The 22,154-nt window shown below is 38.0% G+C and overlaps 1 protein-coding gene across 1 annotated transcript; it reads right to left on the reverse strand.

Annotated features, from left to right (window-relative positions):
• Positions 1 to 305: 305 nt before the first annotated feature.
• On the reverse strand, positions 306 to 11,793 carry NHL8 (NDR1/HIN1-like 8). Its single transcript, XM_088100371.1, has 7 exons — positions 11,224 to 11,793; positions 10,542 to 10,616; positions 9,923 to 10,439; positions 8,116 to 8,501; positions 1,627 to 1,862; positions 1,371 to 1,518; positions 306 to 788 (listed from the first exon to the last, which is right to left on the reverse strand). The coding sequence occupies exons 1-7, from the start codon at positions 11,698 to 11,700 to the stop codon at positions 660 to 662; spliced, it is 1,968 nt and encodes a 655-aa protein (XP_087956497.1). The 5' UTR covers positions 11,701 to 11,793; the 3' UTR covers positions 306 to 659.
• Positions 11,794 to 22,154: the final 10,361 nt, after the last annotated feature.

Here is a 22,154-nt window from a genome sequence, read left to right on the forward strand (position 1 = left end):
AGAGAGATGATAGCGCAACTGAAAGATGAGACGGACAACTTTGAATGTTTTAGGTTAAAGATCTCAATCACACCGAAACAAGTATCTTAATACATCAAATATATGCTTCAAGTTAATTTACAAAAACACGGATAATGGAGATAAAAAAATTAAATTTAACTATTCTAGACCTGACCTGAAGATACAGGGTGCCTTGTTTTCCTGTCTAGTTTCTCATTTTTACAATATTTAAACAATAAATTTCCAAAATTAATGCCCGTGCCAGATAAGTTTGATATAAAAAGCTTCTAATACATACAACAAAATTACATGAAGATGTAGTGTTTTCTCACCAAAAAAAAGAAGTCATGTATTTTTATGTATAGGACTTTTCTTTTCCAAATAAAAAACACCAAAAAAATTGACAAATTATTCTGCTGTATAATTTATTCCTTTTACATGTTTTCTCTTACAGAAACAAAAATGTACGAAATAGAAACACATCCTATCTCTACTTTATTTTGCTGCAAAATAGAATTGAACTCACTGGAGATGGTTTCGACCTTTGCATTTAATCACGGAGGCTTCACCGGTCGGAAAAACTCTATTGAACCTGTGGTGTTTCCCAGTGCCAAAAATAGACAAAAAAATAAATAAAATCTTAAGGCATTATGCTTATACTAGCCCTCGGAATGTTGTTTGCAGCCCTTGGGTCCATAATGCTTGGTGCCGCGCCTCACAATCTCTTTGCACAAGTAGCAGTAGTGGCTTTGGCATGCCCAGCAAAACAAGTGATTATTATTTCCAATCTGTTTTTAAATTCAAAATGGCAATGGAGAAAGTAGTTAGTGATGACAAACAAACTATATTCCAACCACAACAAATAGGGTCTCTTCGATTGTTAAGACCCCAAAATGAGCAGTATGCCCTGGAATAGCCCCTCCTTTAACCAATTAACTAATGTAACGGGTTTTTGGTCATACTGTAAAAGTTCGTAAGTTGGAACCTTACCATTAGTTCACAAAAGGTATTCCTTGGAGAAGCAAAGGACATACAATGAGAATAGGAAAATCCTTGAATGATTTCAAAGTAATAGCAGATACAGTGCAAATAGCGGCAAACATAAGAATATTCGATTTCAAGCATAATGTACGAGGATGCCTTCCTGTTCTTTCCTTATACTACCCGTATGTCAAAATATATAATACACTATAAAAACTGGAAGGTCATTTCTGATAATAAAATAGAGCTCCTCAGCCGTATCGCAGGCTAACCAAATCCATAATCACAATCAACTACATTAATTCAGGTAACTCAACAATTCTCATCTCATTCAAACAGACACTGCCATGAAATATTTTTGCAAGAAGCAAACAGAAAGCTTTACTCACCTTTGCATTAAATTGACGACAATTAGGACATGTCAAGCCTCGTTGAGGAAAAAGCTCAGCCTGTAATTGTCCTACTACCTGGCGATTATTTATTCGCTCTTGCCAGGACTCGACCATTTCTCTTGGGAACAGCTCACATGAACCATCCCTTGAAAGAACGAAATAGAGTTCCGTAAGAATTATGTAATTTAAATTTTGGCAGACGCAAATCACGCAAAAGATTTTGCCTGTGTATTACTTATAAAAAGCCAAATACCTGAAATGTCCATAAGGATCTGATGGATCAATTGCCTTGTTGCAGCGGTAACAAAAGTATTGTTCACAATTACCACATTTCATCTTGTTACAACCTTCAGTTCGAGAAATTGCCATGTCACAAGAGGGGCATAGCTTGGAATCACGATGAATTTCTTTCATACTGAGCATTTCATTAATCTTTTCACGTTCTCTACGCTTTTGATCTTCCTTTAAATGGGATGAATTTTGACGGTCCTAAAGTAAGACAAAAATCAGAAAACTGAAAGCCACTTTTTGGTTAAAAATTACAGCCAAAAATCAAGATAAAGGATAATAGAATAGAAAGACACGACTCAAAATACATGCCCTTTTGAACATCAAGAGCAATAGAAACTAGCAACATACTAGACTCACATACATCACGACAATGAAATAATTAAGAAACTACAATGTCATGCTAGAGATTCCACATTAAAATCTTGCATTTTGAATAGGAGACTCAAGTCTCACATTACAATTGGACCCTAACAAAAATTAAGTACGACAGAGCAAGGAACAGGGAGTGAACTGGATAGAAACTATGAGAAATAGAGAAGATTGGGAGAAAATATCCCTTGTGTGTTTAGCATACACATAGGGTAGTTTATTTATATTGTAAGATATGGGCCAATGCCCTTAATACAGAATAGACTAAGCCCAAATAACAGAAACACACATCTTAACATCTAACACTCCACCTCAAGCTGGAGCATATAAATCATATGTTCCAAGCTTGTTACAAAGATAATCAATTCTAGGTCCTCGTAAGGACTTAGTAAATATGTCTGCCAACTGGTTGCTTGAGTTAACGAACTCAGTCTTGATATCTCCTGATATGATTTTTTCTCGAATGAAGTGACAATCAACTTCAATGTGCTTGGTTCTCTCATGGAAGACAGGGTTAGAGCTAATATGGAGAGCAGCTTGATTATCACATATAAGTGTCTTGTGAGTGACATCTCCAAATTTCAATTCACTAAGCAATTGTTTAAGCCACACAAGCTCGCAAGTAGCTGATGCCATAGCTCTATATTCTGCTTCTGCACTGGACCTTGCCACAACACTTTGCTTCTTAGTTTTCCAAGATATCAGGTTGCCACCAATAGAGACACAATATCCAGAAGTAGACCTCCTATCAGAAGGGGAACCAGCCCAATCAGCATCTGAATAGCAAACGATTTTTGTATCGTTGTTAGGGCCATATAGCAAACCTTTTCCAAGTGATCCTTTAATATACTTCAGTATGCGAACAACTACATCCCAATGGTCTTCACACGAGGAGTTTAGAAATTGACTCACCACACTAACTGCGAAGGAAATGTCAGGACGCGTAACAGTAAGATAGTTTAATTTACCAACTAATCTTCTATACCGCTCAAGATATGAGAAAGGCTCCCCCTGATTTGGTAGGAGTTTGATGTTAGGGTCCATAGGTGTCTCAACAGATTTACAGTTCATTAACCCTGTTTCCTCCAAGATGTCTAATGCATACTTCCTCCGAGATATGACAATACCATCATTGGATTGTGTTACTTCAATACCCAAAAAGTACCGGAGTTTACCAAGATCTTTGGTTTGAAAATGATGACAAAGGTGTTGTTTCATCTGAGAGATGCCAAGATAGTCGCTTCCTGTGAGAACAATATCATCGACATATACTATTAAGTAGATACATCCAACACCTGAGTGGCGATAGAACACTAAATGATCCGCTTCACTGCGAGACATACCAAATTGTTGAACAACACAGCTGAATTTACCAAACCAGGCCCGAGGAGACTGTTTTAGGCCATATAAGGATTTGCGAAGACGACATACCAATCCAAATGACTCCCCCTGAGCAACAAAGCCAGGCGGTTGCTCCATATAAATTTCTTCATGCAAATCACCATTTAGGAAAGCAGTTTTGACATCAAGTTGGTAAAGAGGCCATTGTCGAAGAGCGGCCATGGCAATGAATAGGCGAACAGAGGTCATTTTTGCCACTGGAGAAAAAGTATCACCATAATCCAAACCAAAAATCTGTGTGTAGCCTTTGGCAACCAATCGAGCTTTCAGACGATCAATTGTGCCATCAGGACCAACCTTGATAGCATACACCCACCTGCAACCAACAACAGACTTTCCAGATGGTAATTGGACAAGCTCCCAAGTTCCACTTTTCTATAAAGCACTTAATTCATCCAGCATAGCTTGACGCCAGCCAGGATGAGTTAAGGCATCACCACAGATTTAGGAATGGACACAGAAGAAATGGATGAGAGACAAGTGTAAAAAGATGGAGATAATCTGTGGTAACTAAGAACAGTATAATGGGGGGAAGGGTTACGGGTAGAGCGTATACCGGGCAATAGGCAAGTCAGATTCATTTGCTGGAACCAGAGGAGACACACAAGGCAGCACTGGAAGTGAGTCATGAGGGAGACAATTGTGGCGACTATAAATCTGAAGGGGTGGTGGTGAAGGACGATCCTGTGGTGAATGAGAGTCTAAAGAAGGAGGAGACAAAATGGGATTAGCATCACCAGAAGGATCACAGATAAGAGGAATATCAACAGTAATAGGGAGAGGTACAGAACTAGAAGATAGATGTGTAAAGTAAAAAGAAGATTCATCAAAAGTGACATCAGCAGAGATAAAATAACGATTGAGGGAAGGGGAAAAACAATTATAGCCCTTTTGTGACCGTGGAAATCCTAAGAAGACACATTTGTGAGACCTAGGAGATAACTTATCAAGACCAGGACTAAAATCATGAACAAAACATGTAGACCCAAAAACTCTAAGAGGTAATGGATGTAGAGGGTCTTCAGGAAATAAGATAGAATGAGGGAGCTTGTTATCTAGGACGGAAGATGGCATACGGTTGATAAGATAACATGCCGTGAGAACAGCATCACCCCAAAAACGTGAGGGTACTTGACCATGAATGAGAAGGGTATGAGTTGTTTCAATAAGGTGTCCATTCTTGCGCTCAGCCACCCCATTTTGTTGAGGGGTATAAGCACATGAGGTTTGGTGAAGAATGCCATGAGAAGCCATAAAATGTTTAAATGGTTGAGAAAGGTATTCACAGCCATTATCACTGCGTAAATTTCGAATAGAAACCCCAAACTGTGTTTTTATTTCTATAAAAAAAGATTGGAAAATAGAAAACAACTCAGAACAATTCTTTATTAAAAACAACCAAGTACATCTGGAATAGTCATCAATAAAGGTAACAAAATACTGAAAACCTAAAATGGACTTAACACGACTAGGTCCCCAAATGTCAGAATGAACCAATGAAAAGGGGGACGACGCTCGTTGTGAGACACGACGAGGAAAGGAACTACGAGTATGATTCCCTAACTGACAAGACTCACACGACAAACTGGATAATGTGGACAACCTCGGGACAAGTTGTTGTAGTTTGGCAAGACTAGGATGACCGAACTGAGCATGAAGAAGGGATGGTGACTCCATGACTACGCCAACATGTGGAGAAGGGCGGAGATGATAAAGGCCATGAGACTCACATCCTGTGCCAATCATGTGTTTCGAACTCTAGTCCTGCAACCAAACAGAATCTTTAGTAAATGAAATAACACAATTAAGAGTACGAGTTAAACGACTAATGGACAATAAGTTGAAGGGAGACCCAGGGACATAAAGTACATGATCAATGGATATGGATGGAAAAATATTAACAGTACCAATACCATGAGATGAGACTTTAGACCCATCAGCCATTGTTACCGAGGGTAAATTATCCGGACATGACAAGGAAGAAAACAAGGACTTATTACCAGTGATATGATCAGTGGTGCCTGAGTCAAGGACCCAAGGTCCGAGGGAGTGAGTTAGACCAACAAAAGGTGTACCTGTACGTGCAACAGATGCAGATGTAGTGGAACCAGAGTACTGATGATCCTCATACCATATGAGAAATTCGTTAAAGATTGCAGGTTTGTCTACGGTATTAGATGAAGTAGGATGGTCTGCAGACGGTGATCGGGGAGGTAGATCAGAATTTGCCATTGCTACAGGTCGAGGAGGACGTCCATGGAGAGCATAACATTTATCAATCTTGTGGCCTAACTTGCCACAATGGTCACATTTTGGACGTCCTTTACTTGGCTTGCGAGACCGACTTCGATCATCACGTTGAACAGCCATAACAGAGGAATCATCAGTATGAGGGGATGTCTCAGTGACGGGTTTGCTCGGTATACGCAAAAGAGCAGAACAAGTAGAAGTAAAGTTGGGTATGACAGGAGAACCCAAAATCTGATCACGGACATAAGAAACATCATCAGAGAGTCCGTATAATGCCAACAACATGAAGAACTTTGATCGTTGTTCCAATTCTTCAGCAGGAGTGGAAGCAGGAGGTAATATATCATTAAAGTCATGAAGAAGGGCATGAATTTTACCCAAATATTCTGCCATGGGACCAGGATTGCGTGGACCAATAACAGTTAATAGGTCCTGACAAACACCATAAAGACGCTGAGTGTCATTTGTGTATAACAACTTCGCTTGTGCCCATACTTCTGAACATGTTTCATAGGATCGAAACATTTGTTTCAGTGAGGAGTGAATGGTGGACTTTATAACAATGCATAACTGAGCATCAATTTTCATCCAGCGGGAAGTGTCATCTATGGGAGCAATAGTCACATTTTGAGTAAGATGATCTAAGTACCCCTGACTCTTCAACCAAAGTTTGATGTAGGACGCCCATGTTGCATAATTTGTGCCATCTAACTTGTCAATGGACAAGTGTACATTCACATAATTGGTATATATTGAGGGATCAGAAGATGAGCCACCAATAGAGGTGTTTGTAGACGAGGAAGACGCCATGGAGAGAGAGAAACCCTAAAAATTCAAAGTGCTCCAATTGACGCAACGACCACAGATCCAGAAAGAGGGCGAGGAGGCGATCACGGCGGTGCTGATCGGCGACGGAAAGCTCCGGCGACGCGCCAGCACGGGCGGCGGCAGCGGTGACTCTTGCGGCGGCGCGTGGAGGCGCGTGGGTGGTCTGTTCGCCGCGATCTTCGTACCACGGTGGTCGCCCGGCCGAGACGATTCCGATGGTGTGGTCGCCGGTCGATTCTGGAACTCCGGCGACGGCGGCGGCGGCGGCGACGGTGGAGGCGACGGCGGCGGCGACGGTGGAGGCGACAGCGGCAGTGATGAGTGCCGGAGACCGTGGAGTTGATTGGAACTATTCCTGTGCTCTAGATACCATATGAGAAATAGAGAAGATTGGGAGAAAATATCCCTTGTGTTTAGCATACACATAGGGTAGTTTATTTATATTGTAAGATATGGGCCAATGCCCTTAATACAGAATAGACTAAGCCCAAATAACAGAAACACACATCTTAACATCTAACAGAAACAACAGACTATAAGTCAGTGATGGAACCAAATAATGGAGCTAGGGTAGTTAGATGTATATGAGCACCCGATCAGAAAAAAAAAATGTATGTGAGCAAAGCAGAATCAATAACAGAGTAGAGCAGATAGAAGTCATGAGAGGTAGAGAGAAGAGGTCATCAGATTATTAAGGGTGGGCAGGTGGGCAAGTTTATGAGTTTTACCCCTGAAAAACCATAAAGATAACATTGATTTTAAGGGAAAAAAGATTTGTGGGAAAAAAAAACTGCAACACCTGAGAGTAATAGTTCCTGTATCCGATGCAAAGGGTCAAAATTTTGAATTTTGGCAGAGAAGAACATCTCTCCAGACATGATTGCCTTTAGCAAGGTGACAAAGGTTACAGGAACAGAGGGGGACACAACAACACGATGGAGTGCAATACACTATTGCATACAATTAACAAAGCTCTATAAATTATTTTGCCTACGATAGTATTGTTGACTACTCCCACACTTGGGATTTGTAATTTGCCAATTTGATTACAGCATCTCCATTGTATTTGATCGTATTTCATTTGATTTTATCCCTCACATTTGACAATAAGCTCTATAAATATAACTCGTATCACACATAGTTTTGTATCACCCTCATTTTCAATCAATGTCCCTTATTAGTTTTCTTTATCTCTCCCTGCTCTCTTGGGCTCATGGAGATGGGAAAAAGGATAAAGACTAAGCTGGTAATTAAGAAATTAAAAATTCAAAAGCATCTAGGAATGGGTGGAGCCGTGGACTATTTACTACAGGTGTAAGAGTAAATATCATTATACTTACTCCACTCAATATTTTTTTATTGACATTGACTTTCGTCAATCTAACATTAGTATAATAGTTCTCACGAGTAGATCAAGTTCAAAAAATCTCATCATCATTCAACTACATTTTAATGCAATAATATGCCTTTAATATATAAATAGATGCTAGTTATAAGAGTATATACTGCTATGTATTCACCAAAAAGACATTTCATAGCTGTGAGTCTGACAACAATTGACAACTAAACCATTCATCCCATCTTGGATCCAAATATAACATACCTGCAAAATCTGAAGCTTCATATCAAGACTCATGCATGCTATGCCAACATGGCGTCGTTCCCTGCAAAGGGTACAAAAACTAAAATAACATTTTGGGCATTGAGCATGCTGGTCTTCATCCTCTATACAGGGGGTTTCACATCTTGGACAATAAACAACATCAGACATTGATGCAAGTGTTTTTTCCAACATCATGGATTCCCAGCGCTCATAATCTCTGTCATCTAGCAAGTGTTTTAAAAGGCCAGGTGGAATCATGACTGTACATTTTGCTTCAGGACATTGAAGATTACTAACAGTTCCTTCCTTTACATGTATCTGGGCAAAGGTCTGCAAGCATTTGAGGCAAAAAAAATGCATACATGGTATCCGGATAAACTCGGAACCTGATAGATAAAGGGGTAGACATGAGAACTATGTTCAATATTAACTCTAATTGACCAAGCATTGAAAAAAGTAGAATCAACTCATGCATGTAAATAATAAACCACACTGGAATGAAAACGTCTTTAGAAATTAGAAGCCAATAACGCAGATGATATTATCCTTGCTGTCAATAGAAAGAAGTAGAACTGCATTGGCTCAAGCAGTGATGTGATACAGCATTAGCTTTTCCACATAAATTACGAAGTCCATAAGTTGGGGCAAAAGTTATGGAGAAGACAAGGAGTGAGATCCAGTTTTCTATCAGAGCAAAGAGCCAAACACAGTAAAGGGATTGAAGTCACAATTGAAATAGCATGAAGCCATGAACTGTATTATGATGAAAAGAAGCCAAACAAAGGATTTCTTCTAACAAAATGAACCATTTCGATAAGCCTACTACAATATAAGGTTAGTCAGATATCTGAATGGTTGGATAAATAGTTTAGAACTTTTAAGCAGAATCAGCTTTGGAAATAAAAAAAATTAAAAAATAAATTGGAAAAATGAGTTTTGTTTGGATGGTATAAGCCAAATTCCTTTTGGCCATAAAACCACCAAATAAAACTTATATATTAACGGGCTGCTATGTTGCACCGGCAAGTTGTTGGATTCGACATATGTGTTGCATAGGTATTTGACATAGATGCGTTTGTATACTTTGATAAAACATATTCAACATATTTAAAATCGAATAGTCACTAGAAAAATGCATCACCTTTAAAATTAAAATAAAATAGTTACAAGAAACAGATAAACAATGCTTATATAAGTCAAATGTCACTTTTAATTTTTCATTAAATGGTGAGAACATGAAAATGATTTGAAACCGTACAGTATAGAAAATTATTTGAAAGGGTGTTTGTATTAAATACGGAGAGCACTTCATTTACTTGTCATTTCTAGTTCATATATACATTTGAGTTTAGTGTATTCCGTATGTTCAATTTCAATAACATCAGTAATAATTTTCAATTTTAATATGATTTTTTAAAAATTACAATAACATTTATTTTATTTTTGTAAATTATACATATGCATAAATATACACTATAATGTAGTTAAACATATCATATCCTATATTTGTCAAGATGAAAAGAACTGCTATTGGATACGTGTTGTACCCAATACTCATTGTAGCAGTGCTTCATTGATGACCTGCTAAGTAATAGAGCTCCAATTATTAAAATTAATGGAACTGTTAATGATTCTCCACCAATGAAGTTCAAAGAAACTGTTTATGAATGGTGATGATCAGACACAGTTTCGAGTCTCAACAAGAGAAGGTAATTCTCATGGGACACGTGATACAATAAGATCAAATTCAAAATTAGTTGCATCTGTGTAAAACACTAAGTCTAAGTCAGGCATAATAAGAAATTACCTGCATATTCACCAAAGCAAATGTTACATTGATGTAATTCTTTGAGGAAGTTCTCATTGTGTCTCTTATCATTGTAATTTCGTAGAAAAGGAATATCAATGTCAATGCACTCAGCTCCTGAAACAACACGCTCATCCTGGACAACATTCATGCCATAAGGCCCAAGTGTGATTTCTTCATCAAATCCCAGATGAGAAAGAGAAGAACCATGCAACCATTCTACCCAAGGGTAAATTACTTCCTGCCCTTGTTGTTCAGCCCATATTGAATCCAACTTGGAACACAGTCTCAGAATCTTCACAGGTTCCAACCACTTAACAGAGAGTGTAAAAATAGGTGGTTGGTGGCTAGGGTACGACTTAGGTAGTAAACAAGTCAAAACAACCGGTGGAAGATAGTGGACTTTGAAAGTGTATAAGAATTCATCTGAACTGCGGCTTACAGTCTCAAGTTGATTAAGAGAGTTCAACTTAGCTGTGATGGCTATTTCACCCAAAACATCAATGTGTATATGTATCTGAGGGATGGCAAAAAGAAAAGAGAGTCAGCATTAGGTTTTATAAAGTTTGTATTGTAAAGAAACAAAGCCAGAGCTGAATAATTAGGTTTTTAGCAAGACCTGAAAGCAACGCAAGCCTTTCCATCTCTCAAGGCCGAAAACATTTTCTCCATAAATTGACTCCACCACAAGTATCTGCAACATAGATATCACATGCCATAATAATTCTGCTTCAAACCAATACATCCAAACTTAACGAAGTTCTTAACCGTTATTTTTTGCTGTTTTCAGGGAGAATTGAGTTTTAACTGACAACCTATGTTGACATTAAAAGCAAACTTACTTGCAGCTTCTGAGGTGTTTTTGGTGTTGTTCTCTAATCAAATTAAAGTTTCATCGTGATAAAGGTTCACATCAATAATTAACATAATTACCGAAATAAACTGAAATTAGAGAGCATTACGAAAGAAATAAACTGAAGTTAGAGAGCATTACGAAAAGCACATAAGAAGTTGTGTAGCGTTCTCCTAACTCCAATGCAAATAGAGGTCCAACTACAATTCTAATTGGAGAACATTTTTAGAAGCACTTAAAAAGTTATTCTAAGTTTTTCTCTCAACTTCAATGCAAATAGAGGTGTAACCACAGTTCTATAGGAGAACATTACCAAAAGCACCTAAGAAGCCCTAAGTTTTGTCCCGAGGATAAAACATTAATTCCGATCGTTTTGCCCAAACCAATAATGTCACCAAACAACAGTAACCAAGCGATCGAGATTTAATTCCTAAAGCGTTATCTCTACCTCATCTTGTTGCAATTGATCATTGATTCTGATCTGCTCCTCGGACAAATCAGGTTCCTCAATTTTACAGAGCAGCTTATCAAGTCTGGTCTGAATATCGCCCTCACCATCACCATCACCATCACCATCATCATCATCATCATCATCATCGCCGCATCCTTCCCCGACCTTGCTGGAATAAGTCACGCGATCAGTGCCGTCAACGGTGTTGAGCTCGGAGGCACCGTCCGCGTCCTCGCCATGGTGATTTAGGGATGCGACAGTTACGCCCACATTGACATCCTCAACGGAGTGAGAGTTGAAGGAAGAAACCGCTTCAGGCTTGTTCACGACACGGTATTTCAAGTTCGATTGGTGTGGGCCTCGGTTTCTACGTGTGGGCCTGCGGTGGTTTGGTGAGCCCAAATTGTGGTGAGCGGCAGAAGCATTTGGAGCGAAGAACGAGTCTTCCGCTCCACGTTGTTCTTTCCCTCTCATGAGGAACCAATTCGAGGAATGCTATTGTGGTGTGAACTATGCTGTTGCATTTGCAGCTTATTCTGTTCTCCGCTATCAAATATCTTAATTCCATCAGCATGGATTATTATTCAAACTGTTTGGTGCGAGGTGAGCTAAAAGTAATGTTTTACCTGCAATTACTAGCCGCCATATGTTTTGTCTCATCTTTTTACTTTTCTTTCGGTTGGGCTTTAGCCCTTAACTAATTTACCATGTGGGCTTTCATTTTTTCCGAATTAATTATTATTATTTTTTTAGCTTTCTCGTCAACATCTAAATACAATATAAGGGCGCAGTTTATTAGGGATGGATTGTACTTAATTACTAATTAATTGCATTATATTGAACTCAAAATTGAATTCTTTAGAATAAAAATTAAATTAAATTATTTTATAGTTCAGTTTTGAAAAATTGATTTTATAAAATTATAGTTAAAACTATTTATTAACTTAAAACTAATTATTTATTATATTTTTATTTGTTTTATAATTTTAAAGTTATAATTTAGTTTGGTTAGTATGGACTCGATGAAACTTTAATCGAGGTCGACTTATTCCAATTCGATCGATTTTTAACTCAATTCGACTCGTCAAATTCGGTCAATTTTTAACAAGGGTTAACTCAATTAAATTTTGGTTGGAACTAATTCGATCAAGTTTTAGTCGTGTTCAACTCAATCGAATTTAACCAGTGTTTGGTTGGGGTTTACTCGACCGAATTCGATCAATCATCGGTTGGAACTGTCTCGACCATTCATGGATCCTAGGCAAATTTCACTTATTTTCAAGCAAGGCCTACTTGGTCAAATCTGGCCAATTTCAATCAAGACCAACTCAACCAAGTTTTGGTTGTGGTTGTCTCAACCAAATTTGGTCGATTTTTGATCGAGGACAATTCGACAAAATTTAGCCGATTTAATTTAGGACTGACTCAACTAAGTTTTGACCGTGGTCCAATTGAATTTGGTTGGTTTTTTATCAGAGCCGACTTGTCTAAATTTTAATCGAGACCGACTTGATGGGGTTTTGTTGTGGCCTTCTTAACCTAATTCGGTCAATTTTAGCTTGAGGATAACTTAATCGGGTTTTGATTTTGTCTATTTCATTGAACTCGACTGAATTTTAAACTTGACTTATTTTGACATTTTGTTTAACTTGGTTTATCTCAACTTTTGACATGACTCTGTTCATCTCGACTTTTTAATTTTGTTGTTTATGGAAGAATCTAAGTTCAGAAAAATATTTTCTATCTATTTAATTAATTTCTTTCCAAGATTTTTAAATATTAGTTTAGTTCATTTGAGTTTGTTAGAAAAAAGAAGTAATTTATCTCATTTAATCTAAATTAATTTTTAATTCAGGAATGTAATTTTTGATAGTTAAGTAGTTTAACTAATTTTATTCACTCCTAGTTTTGTTTTACTTCTGATTTTGTGAGTATTTAGTTAACATCTTTAACAATAGTAGTGCAATCATTCTAAAATCATAAAAAATTTAAACTTTCAAAAAATGGAAAGATAAAAAAATCCAAACTTGTAACATCCCAAAATACAGTAATCACCATAAATCAGAATTAATTACAATTAACAGTAATCACAAACAGTCTTTGTATTAAATCAGATTCACAAAAGCCTAAACGGCATCAGTACAGGGAACGCTTATAAACGCATACAAAGGAAACCCAAAACAGACGTTCTTATATGCACAAAACAACGTACGCAAAATAGGGGGATACATGATTAAGACGAACGGCCTTACAAAATACTTGGCCGAACGTTCTTTAAGCACTAACATTTACAATTCCTATTCTAACGAGCGCCTCTAAGGCTCGGCCTTCACTTCAACCTCTACCAGATTGGCTTCATCCAAATTTTCTTCTTCCAGCACTTGCTCAAGGGATGCACCACCATCTGCTCACATCCACAACGGATGATCATTGCATTTGGACAAGACGGATATACATGAACAGTAGACAACACAATGGAAATGCAAGGGTAAGCTTATAATATTTAATTTATACAATCAACACATATAGTTACATTTCAAAACACACATACAGCATGTGATTCATCAAATAATAATCATAGAAAAATGTAATATAAGACAGACCGTCCGGACTGTATGAACCATGTAGTTACAAGCGTCCTTGCACCCGAGTGGTGTAATAACTGATCAATCCCCAGCTGCCACTCGAGGTTAACCCTATCTGTCCGAAGTACTCAATGGACTAGGGCCTTGATGAGAGGGTCGCGCCTCCCACAAAAGTTGTGCATATAAGAATGCAGTATAGTACTAGGAAGTGACTCCTAGGTCGTCTCTCAAGGACCAAATTGTGGTTCAGTCTCAGATCAAACACGTAGTGGGGGGTTTGTGATTTTTTTTTATGAATGCAAGTGAACTAAATCAAAACAGGAACATAAACACGGATGTAAACACAGGATTAAAACAGTTGATCACTTAAGCTAACATCATAACTAAATTATCACAACCAAGAAAAAGAGAGAACATTAAAATGAAAAATGCTTAAACCAAATTAAAAGTGTAACATTGAGCTAAACAACTAAATGCAAACTGAGAATTAAAACACCAATTTTAAAGCTGGATGTGTCGCTCCAAATTAAACCACCCTTGTCCTCTAAAACTCTTTCACCGTGGCCTCCTCCATCAAAATTGATTTCTCCTCTGGACGTGACATCTTCACGTGGGTTCTTCCAGCTGCCATTCTCGTACACACCATTCTCTCTTACTCAATCAACATCAACCCGTGGCAATCTCCAAACCGTGCCAGCACCTCCTCTTTTCTAAAATCACTTCTCCTGGAATCGGCTATTTTGTTTTTCTCCAAAGCTAAATGAATGCAAATAAAAATGGGATTAATCACCATGGGTTTCCTCTTTTCTGAGCTCGGACGTGACTGCTCCCTGCTACTACCGTACTCCACTTCTTCACTCTAAATCACCTTCTCGGCCTTCTATTTTCTGCATCATCAATCACCCAACATTTGCCTCCTGTGCTCCACGTGACCATGCTTATCCAGCTCCTACCTACCACCTCTACCTTCTAATCTCTTTCATTCTTAAATCAATAAAGGAAAAAAAATATTAGCTAACATTCAGCCACCAATTGCCTTGACACGTCCCATCTCCTAGACTTTTTCTCCAAACATTAATCACGGTGCCTTTTTCCAAATTAAATCACCTTTTCTCCTCTACTCCACGTAACCTTGTGCTTCCAAAGAAAAGGAATGAATTGGACTTACTTCTACCATGTAAACCGTGCCTCCCATCCATTCTCCGTGCACAGCGTCTCTTCCAGCACAGCAAAAATGAAATTTGCTTCTTCAAAAATGCGTAACAGTAAAAAGAGAGTAACAAAGACCGATGAAGCAAAAGTGAACTTCCGTGATGATGAGCATTGAAAGACTGATGAAGAGTTAACAAAGATCAATTAAAACAAAATGCTTCTTTCATTCTAAAAATTTGTAACAACGTGAATATCTCCCCAGCTCTCCATTCCCGAAAACTTCCAGGCACAAGCCTAAAGCCAAAAACCGCGAGAGCCTCCCCCCAGGAGTGAGTGGCGGCTGTGTCCTTTCTAAGGACGTGTGTCCCTTTTTTAGGGTAGGGTCCACACAAAATAAAACCCTAGGATGCCAAGTCATTAATTTCTAATTTTGGGTCTAATCTAATTTACCAAAAATTGACCCAAAATATAAGAGTTGATACAAAAATTCTAAACTACTGAATTACAATTTAATTAATTTCTAAAATGTCTGTGTGGAGAGTCTTGAATTTATTTGGCATTCTTCCTGATGTCCCAAAATGTATTTCCGAAATTTTCCTGCAATCCAAAATGCATTTAATCAGCTCAAATATTCCAAATTAATTAAAATAAAAATTTCCGATCAAATTGAGCACAATTAGGAAAAATGGGAAAATAATAGACAATTAAGTACAATTCCCTGGTTTATTTAAGTGCAATAAACTAAATATAATTCAAGAAATAACGACTCATCAAAATAGACCACACTTAGTCTTTTGCACTCCTGGGCAAAACCAAGACGAAAACCAGGGAACTACTCAAACATCAGGGAGCTGACACAGACTCGACAGACAGACAACAAAGACTCAACAAGGATAGAAACAGAATTACACAGTTCTCCAGGAATCTGGACCAAGAAAAGAAGTAGACAATATCCAACACAGAATCAATCAGAGAAAGCAGATACTCATGAAATCATCCAAGCAATTCAAGACATGGCAAAATGATCAATCAGCTCAAGAGGTGAATCAAAAGCAACATAACCTCACAGATGCACTATCAGTGTTTCTCTCAAGTGTTTAGGGTAAATCAATGTCACTCAATGCACTCAAGAAAGCAAACAACAACAGACTTGGCAAACCTCTAATATCAACACTCAAAACATATGCATGTTCAAATCAAAAGGTCTTTTATGGGTGAAATGGGGCCAAGGACAAGGGAGGATAAATATGGATGAGAAGCTACAAACCAAAAGAAATAGAGGAGCAATGGGGAACAAGTGTAAACACAGTCAACTCACACCCCAAAACCTCTAACTCCATCCTCTTCTTGACTCCATTATTCACAATTATTCACAATTTCTTTCATTTTTTTACTGTTTTTCTACTCTCTTTTTTTTCATCCTGTCCCTTTTCTTTTCTCTCTTCAGCACACAATTTCAAGAGACAAGATACACCACATATTTACAAAAACAAAACAAGAAGAGGAACTAACTAGCCAACTCATCAGAATCCCCAAGGAGACCACACTTGTTCCCAAAACACTTCCAAAGCTCCAAAATTCCCTAAGGTTAAGGTAATCATGGTTTTTCACTTAGGGCTAGTGTATGAGCTTCAAAACAAAGAAATGAGGAAAGTATAGGCTCAACAAGGGTTTTCAAAGAATCAGAACAAGGTAAGCTTATTTGGCTAGAGAGGCTCAAAAACAAAACTGCCTTTATCACTTCCAAACATGCATATCAATCAAGAATTATCAACAAGAGTCAAGCCAAGGCATATGCGCAAGCAATCAAGAGACATATCACACACAAGAAAGAACATAAAGTGGCTCAAATCTCACACAGGATAATTGTCACAATCAATTCAACCTCTCAAACATCATAATCATCTTCCCAAGCAAAGAAAAGAAAGGGATTTCAAACCAATAAGTATCAATCAAGTGAAGTGAAAGACGAGTCTACAACTTTAACACAGTCCAGAAATGAAGAGAAACATGTAAAACTGTACACAAGACACAACAAAAACTACCTAGAAAAGAAAAAATTTATCCAAGAAAACAAAAACTAACAAAGAAAAATAAAAATCTCCCCCAATAGACCACACTTAAACTACACAGTGTCCTCAATGTGTCATAAGCATAAGATTGAAAATCAAAACAGTGAACAGATCATGGACAAGTGCAATAAAAGTAGGGAAAGGGGGAGAAGAGAAAAGGAAAACTCCCCTGATCATGGTGGCAGTTGCCAATTTTGGACTTTCAGGGAGATGTCTTCGACCACAGGATCCAGCAAGGAAGTTTTTAGGAAGAATTGCTTCATCCTCCAGATTTGATCTAGCAGGGAGATATCATCCACAGCTGGATCTAAGAAGCAAAGATTGTTGATGAGCAGGTTCAGCTGGTGCCTATTGGTCTTGAAGCTTTTGTCAGTGTTAGCACCTTTATTTTCCACTGTGGGTGTTTGTTGATCAAATTCATTTGTACCTCCTGCAATAGGGTTAGTGCAATGTGGTTCCAAAGAAATGACATGCAGGGGTATACCACCCAATCCCAGTGTAACAGGCTGAACAACAGATAAACTCTCAGAACATGAATCAATTTCAAATTCAGAAACAATATCAACCACAGATTCAGATTCATGTTCAGTGCATGGAGAATAAACATACGAATTTGATATCAAAAATTGATTCTCATCATGCAGAGAGAAAGAATTAAAAACAGACTCATCAACAATACAATCATCAACATACCTATCAACAACATATTCATCAACAGCATAGTCAAAATTAGGTATGTTTACCTCCACTTCCTTGAAGATTGGTAGACTGTGGGGAAATGAAGGTGGTCTACCTGGTTCAGAATCACTGCTTATACCTGCCTGCTCCTCAAAATAATCATCAGTCTCCTCAGGTGCAAGGGTAGGGACATAGGATGATGGGAAAGTAGATGGCACAGTAGTAAGCTCATGACTCTTCTCCCCATCTTCTATGTTGATGCCACTATCATCATCATCTGGAATCTGAACAGTCTGAAATGGTAACTCTGAATCTTGAGACTGTTCCTGATTTAATTGAGTAGCCATCTGCCCTATCTGGTCATTCAAGCTCTGAATGGACGCTCTGGTCTCTTGCTGAAACTGCAGGTTCTGCATGGTCAACTGCTCCAACAACTCCTGCAATGTAGGCTCAGAAATAGAAGGTTGAGGAGCTATTTCGGCAGAAGCATCATATTGCTGACTCTGATATTGCTGGACTAGTGGAGGCATGAAAGTACTCTGGAATGGTGGTTCTTGATATTGATGTTGTGGAGCATTGTACCATCCCAAGGTAGGGTCATTCCATCCAAGACCGTTGTCGTATCCATCTTGCACATGGGAGAATTTGCTCAGAAATTTATGCTCAAGATCTTCCCATCTGGTAATGGATCCTGGAGGAAGAGAGTCTTTCCAATCTTTTGCTGCTCTTTCTAATGAGTGCGGGAATGCTCTTAAGAAAACTAGATCGTCCGGGACATTTGGAAGTTTCATTAAAGAGCAAATTCGATAAAACCTATCCAAATGTTCATGTGGGCATTCACCTGCAAGACCATAAAACTTGGGCAACAAATTCATCAGTCCAGTGGTGAGAACTAAATGATCACCATCCTCATTAGGTGGAACCGGCTCCCAAAGAGAGCTCTCAGAAATTTGAGGATGAGCCACATTGTTCTCAGCATAAAAATCAGCAGAATTACAATCAGAGTAACATGCAGAAGGAGAATCATGATCAGAGGCACTAGCAAAATAAGCAGTATTCACAAAATCAAAATAGGTAGACATGGAAAAAGAAGAATACTAAAAATCACGAAACTAATAAAACATAACACATTTATACATGCAACACGCACACACAAAACAGAACATCACATCACAACACAGAAACAAAACACACACAACAAAAACATAACAGATGAAACATATATTAACACAACATATATAAACACACACAACAAAAACCCAAGACTGAACCTTTGGTCCCCGGCAACGGCGCCATTTTGATGAGAGGGTCGCGCCTCCCACAAAAGTTGTGCATATAAGAATGCAGTATAGTACTAGGAAGTGACTCCTAGGTCGTCTCTCAAGGACCAAATTGTGGTTCAGTCTCAGATCAAACACGTAGTGGGGGGTTTGTGATTTTTTTTTATGAATGCAAGTGAACTAAATCAAAACAGGAACATAAACACGGATGTAAACACAGGATTAAAACAGTTGATCACTTAAGCTAACATCATAACTAAATTATCACAACCAAGAAAAAGAGAGAACATTAAAATGAAAAATGCTTAAACCAAATTAAAAGTGTAACATTGAGCTAAACAACTAAATGCAAACTGAGAATTAAAACACCAATTTTAAAGCTGGATGTGTCGCTCCAAATTAAACCACCCTTGTCCTCTAAAACTCTTTCACCGTGGCCTCCTCCATCAAAATTGATTTCTCCTCTGGACGTGACATCTTCACGTGGGTTCTTCCAGCTGCCATTCTCGTACACACCATTCTCTCTTACTCAATCAACATCAACCCGTGGCAATCTCCAAACCGTGCCAGCACCTCCTCTTTTCTAAAATCACTTCTCCTGGAATCGGCTATTTTGTTTTTCTCCAAAGCTAAATGAATGCAAATAAAAATGGGATTAATCACCATGGGTTTCCTCTTTTCTGAGCTCGGACGTGACTGCTCCCTGCTACTACCGTACTCCACTTCTTCACTCTAAATCACCTTCTCGGCCTTCTATTTTCTGCATCATCAATCACCCAACATTTGCCTCCTGTGCTCCACGTGACCATGCTTATCCAGCTCCTACCTACCACCTCTACCTTCTAATCTCTTTCATTCTTAAATCAATAAAGGAAAAAAAATATTAGCTAACATTCAGCCACCAATTGCCTTGACACGTCCCATCTCCTAGACTTTTTCTCCAAACATTAATCACGGTGCCTTTTTCCAAATTAAATCACCTTTTCTCCTCTACTCCACGTAACCTTGTGCTTCCAAAGAAAAGGAATGAATTGGACTTGCTTCTACCATGTAAACCGTGCCTCCCATCCATTCTCCGTGCACAGCGTCTCTTCCAGCACAGCAAAAATGAAATTTGCTTCTTCAAAAATGCGTAACAGTAAAAAGAGAGTAACAAAGACCGATGAAGCAAAAGTGAACTTCCGTGATGATGAGCATTGAAAGACTGATGAAGAGTTAACAAAGATCAATTAAAACAAAATGCTTCTTTCATTCTAAAAATTTGTAACAACGTGAATATCTCCCCAGCTCTCCATTCCCGAAAACTTCCAGGCACAAGCCTAAAGCCAAAAACCGCGAGAGCCTCCCCCCAGGAGTGAGTGGCGGCTGTGTCCTTTCTAAGGACGTGTGTCCCTTTTTTAGGGTAGGGTCCACACAAAATAAAACCCTAGGATGCCAAGTCATTAATTTCTAATTTTGGGTCTAATCTAATTTACCAAAAATTGACCCAAAATATAAGAGTTGATACAAAAATTCTAAACTACTGAATTACAATTTAATTAATTTCTAAAATGTCTGTGTGGAGAGTCTTGAATTTATTTGGCATTCTTCCTGATGTCCCAAAATGTATTTCCGAAATTTTCCTGCAATCCAAAATGCATTTAATCAGCTCAAATATTCCAAATTAATTAAAATAAAAATTTCCGATCAAATTGAGCACAATTAGGAAAAATGGGAAAATAATAGACAATTAAGTACAATTCCCTGGTTTATTTAAGTGCAATAAACTAAATATAATTCAAGAAATAACGACTCATCAAAATAGACCACACTTAGTCTTTTGCACTCCTGGGCAAAACCAAGACGAAAACCAGGGAACTACTCAAACATCAGGGAGCTGACACAGACTCGACAGACAGACAACAAAGACTCAACAAGGATAGAAACAGAATTACACAGTTCTCCAGGAATCTGGACCAAGAAAAGAAGTAGACAATATCCAACACAGAATCAATCAGAGAAAGCAGATACTCATGAAATCATCCAAGCAATTCAAGACATGGCAAAATGATCAATCAGCTCAAGAGGTGAATCAAAAGCAACATAACCTCACAGATGCACTATCAGTGTTTCTCTCAAGTGTTTAGGGTAAATCAATGTCACTCAATGCACTCAAGAAAGCAAACAACAACAGACTTGGCAAACCTCTAATATCAACACTCAATGCACTCAAGTGTATAAGAGATGATCACTCATTCACTCTACTATCACAATGTTACATGAATCAACTTTGCCTTTCATTTTACCACAATCAAAAACATTCACAAGCATGCATCATCACAAGGACTTTTCTATGGCTTATAATGTGGCTGGGCTAACAAGAAAATTGGTTTTTCTGGATCACAAAATCCTTGAGTGAATAGAATCATCACAACACAATCATCTTATTCATTCCCAACTTTCTTTTGCCTTTGCATTGAGCTTTGCTTCTTTTTCTTTTCTTTTCTTTTTCTTTGCATATTCTTACTTTTTTTTAACTCTTAGCTCAATGCTTTTCATGTTTTCCCAACAACCCCAAACTTGAATATTTAACAATACCACACAAGATCTTCTACTTAACTCAAGGCAAAGATTTTTCAATCAAAGGTTTCAGTGTATATTCAAGGCTAAGGGTTCAAAAGATAGAACACACAGTGTTCTCTTTTAGTGGGCTGATTTTATGAATTTGGCCAATAAAAAGGTTTTCAACAAATGGCCTTGATCACATGATGCAAAACAAGCAATTGATTCAATCATAGAAAACCTGGGCAAAATCATTCATGCTTTCAAAGTAATAGCATTCAAAAATAACAACTCTGGAGCTCAAAATCTCACATATAAGCTCATTCACATTTGACATACACATCCTGCTTAATTTCACAATCACAATCATGATATCATGCATTTGTTCACAAAGCTTGTGAATCACCTGTATAAGCATTTTAATGTGCACATCATCTCAACATCAATTAATCATAAGCATCATTCAGTATTACTTATCACACAATCACAATTAATAGCAAACCATCACAAGAAACGAGGTTTCAAATAGAGTACATCAAACCCTAATCTAAAAACAGAAACAAATAAGTTCAGAAAACTTAAACCACAAAACATAAGCACATGATAGCATTCATCAGTAA

Source organism: Vigna umbellata, chromosome 10, assembly GCF_029865625.1.
Source record: "Vigna umbellata cultivar VRB3 chromosome 10, Vumbellata_1.0, whole genome shotgun sequence".
NCBI classification, from domain to species: Eukaryota; Viridiplantae; Streptophyta; class Magnoliopsida; order Fabales; family Fabaceae; genus Vigna; species Vigna umbellata.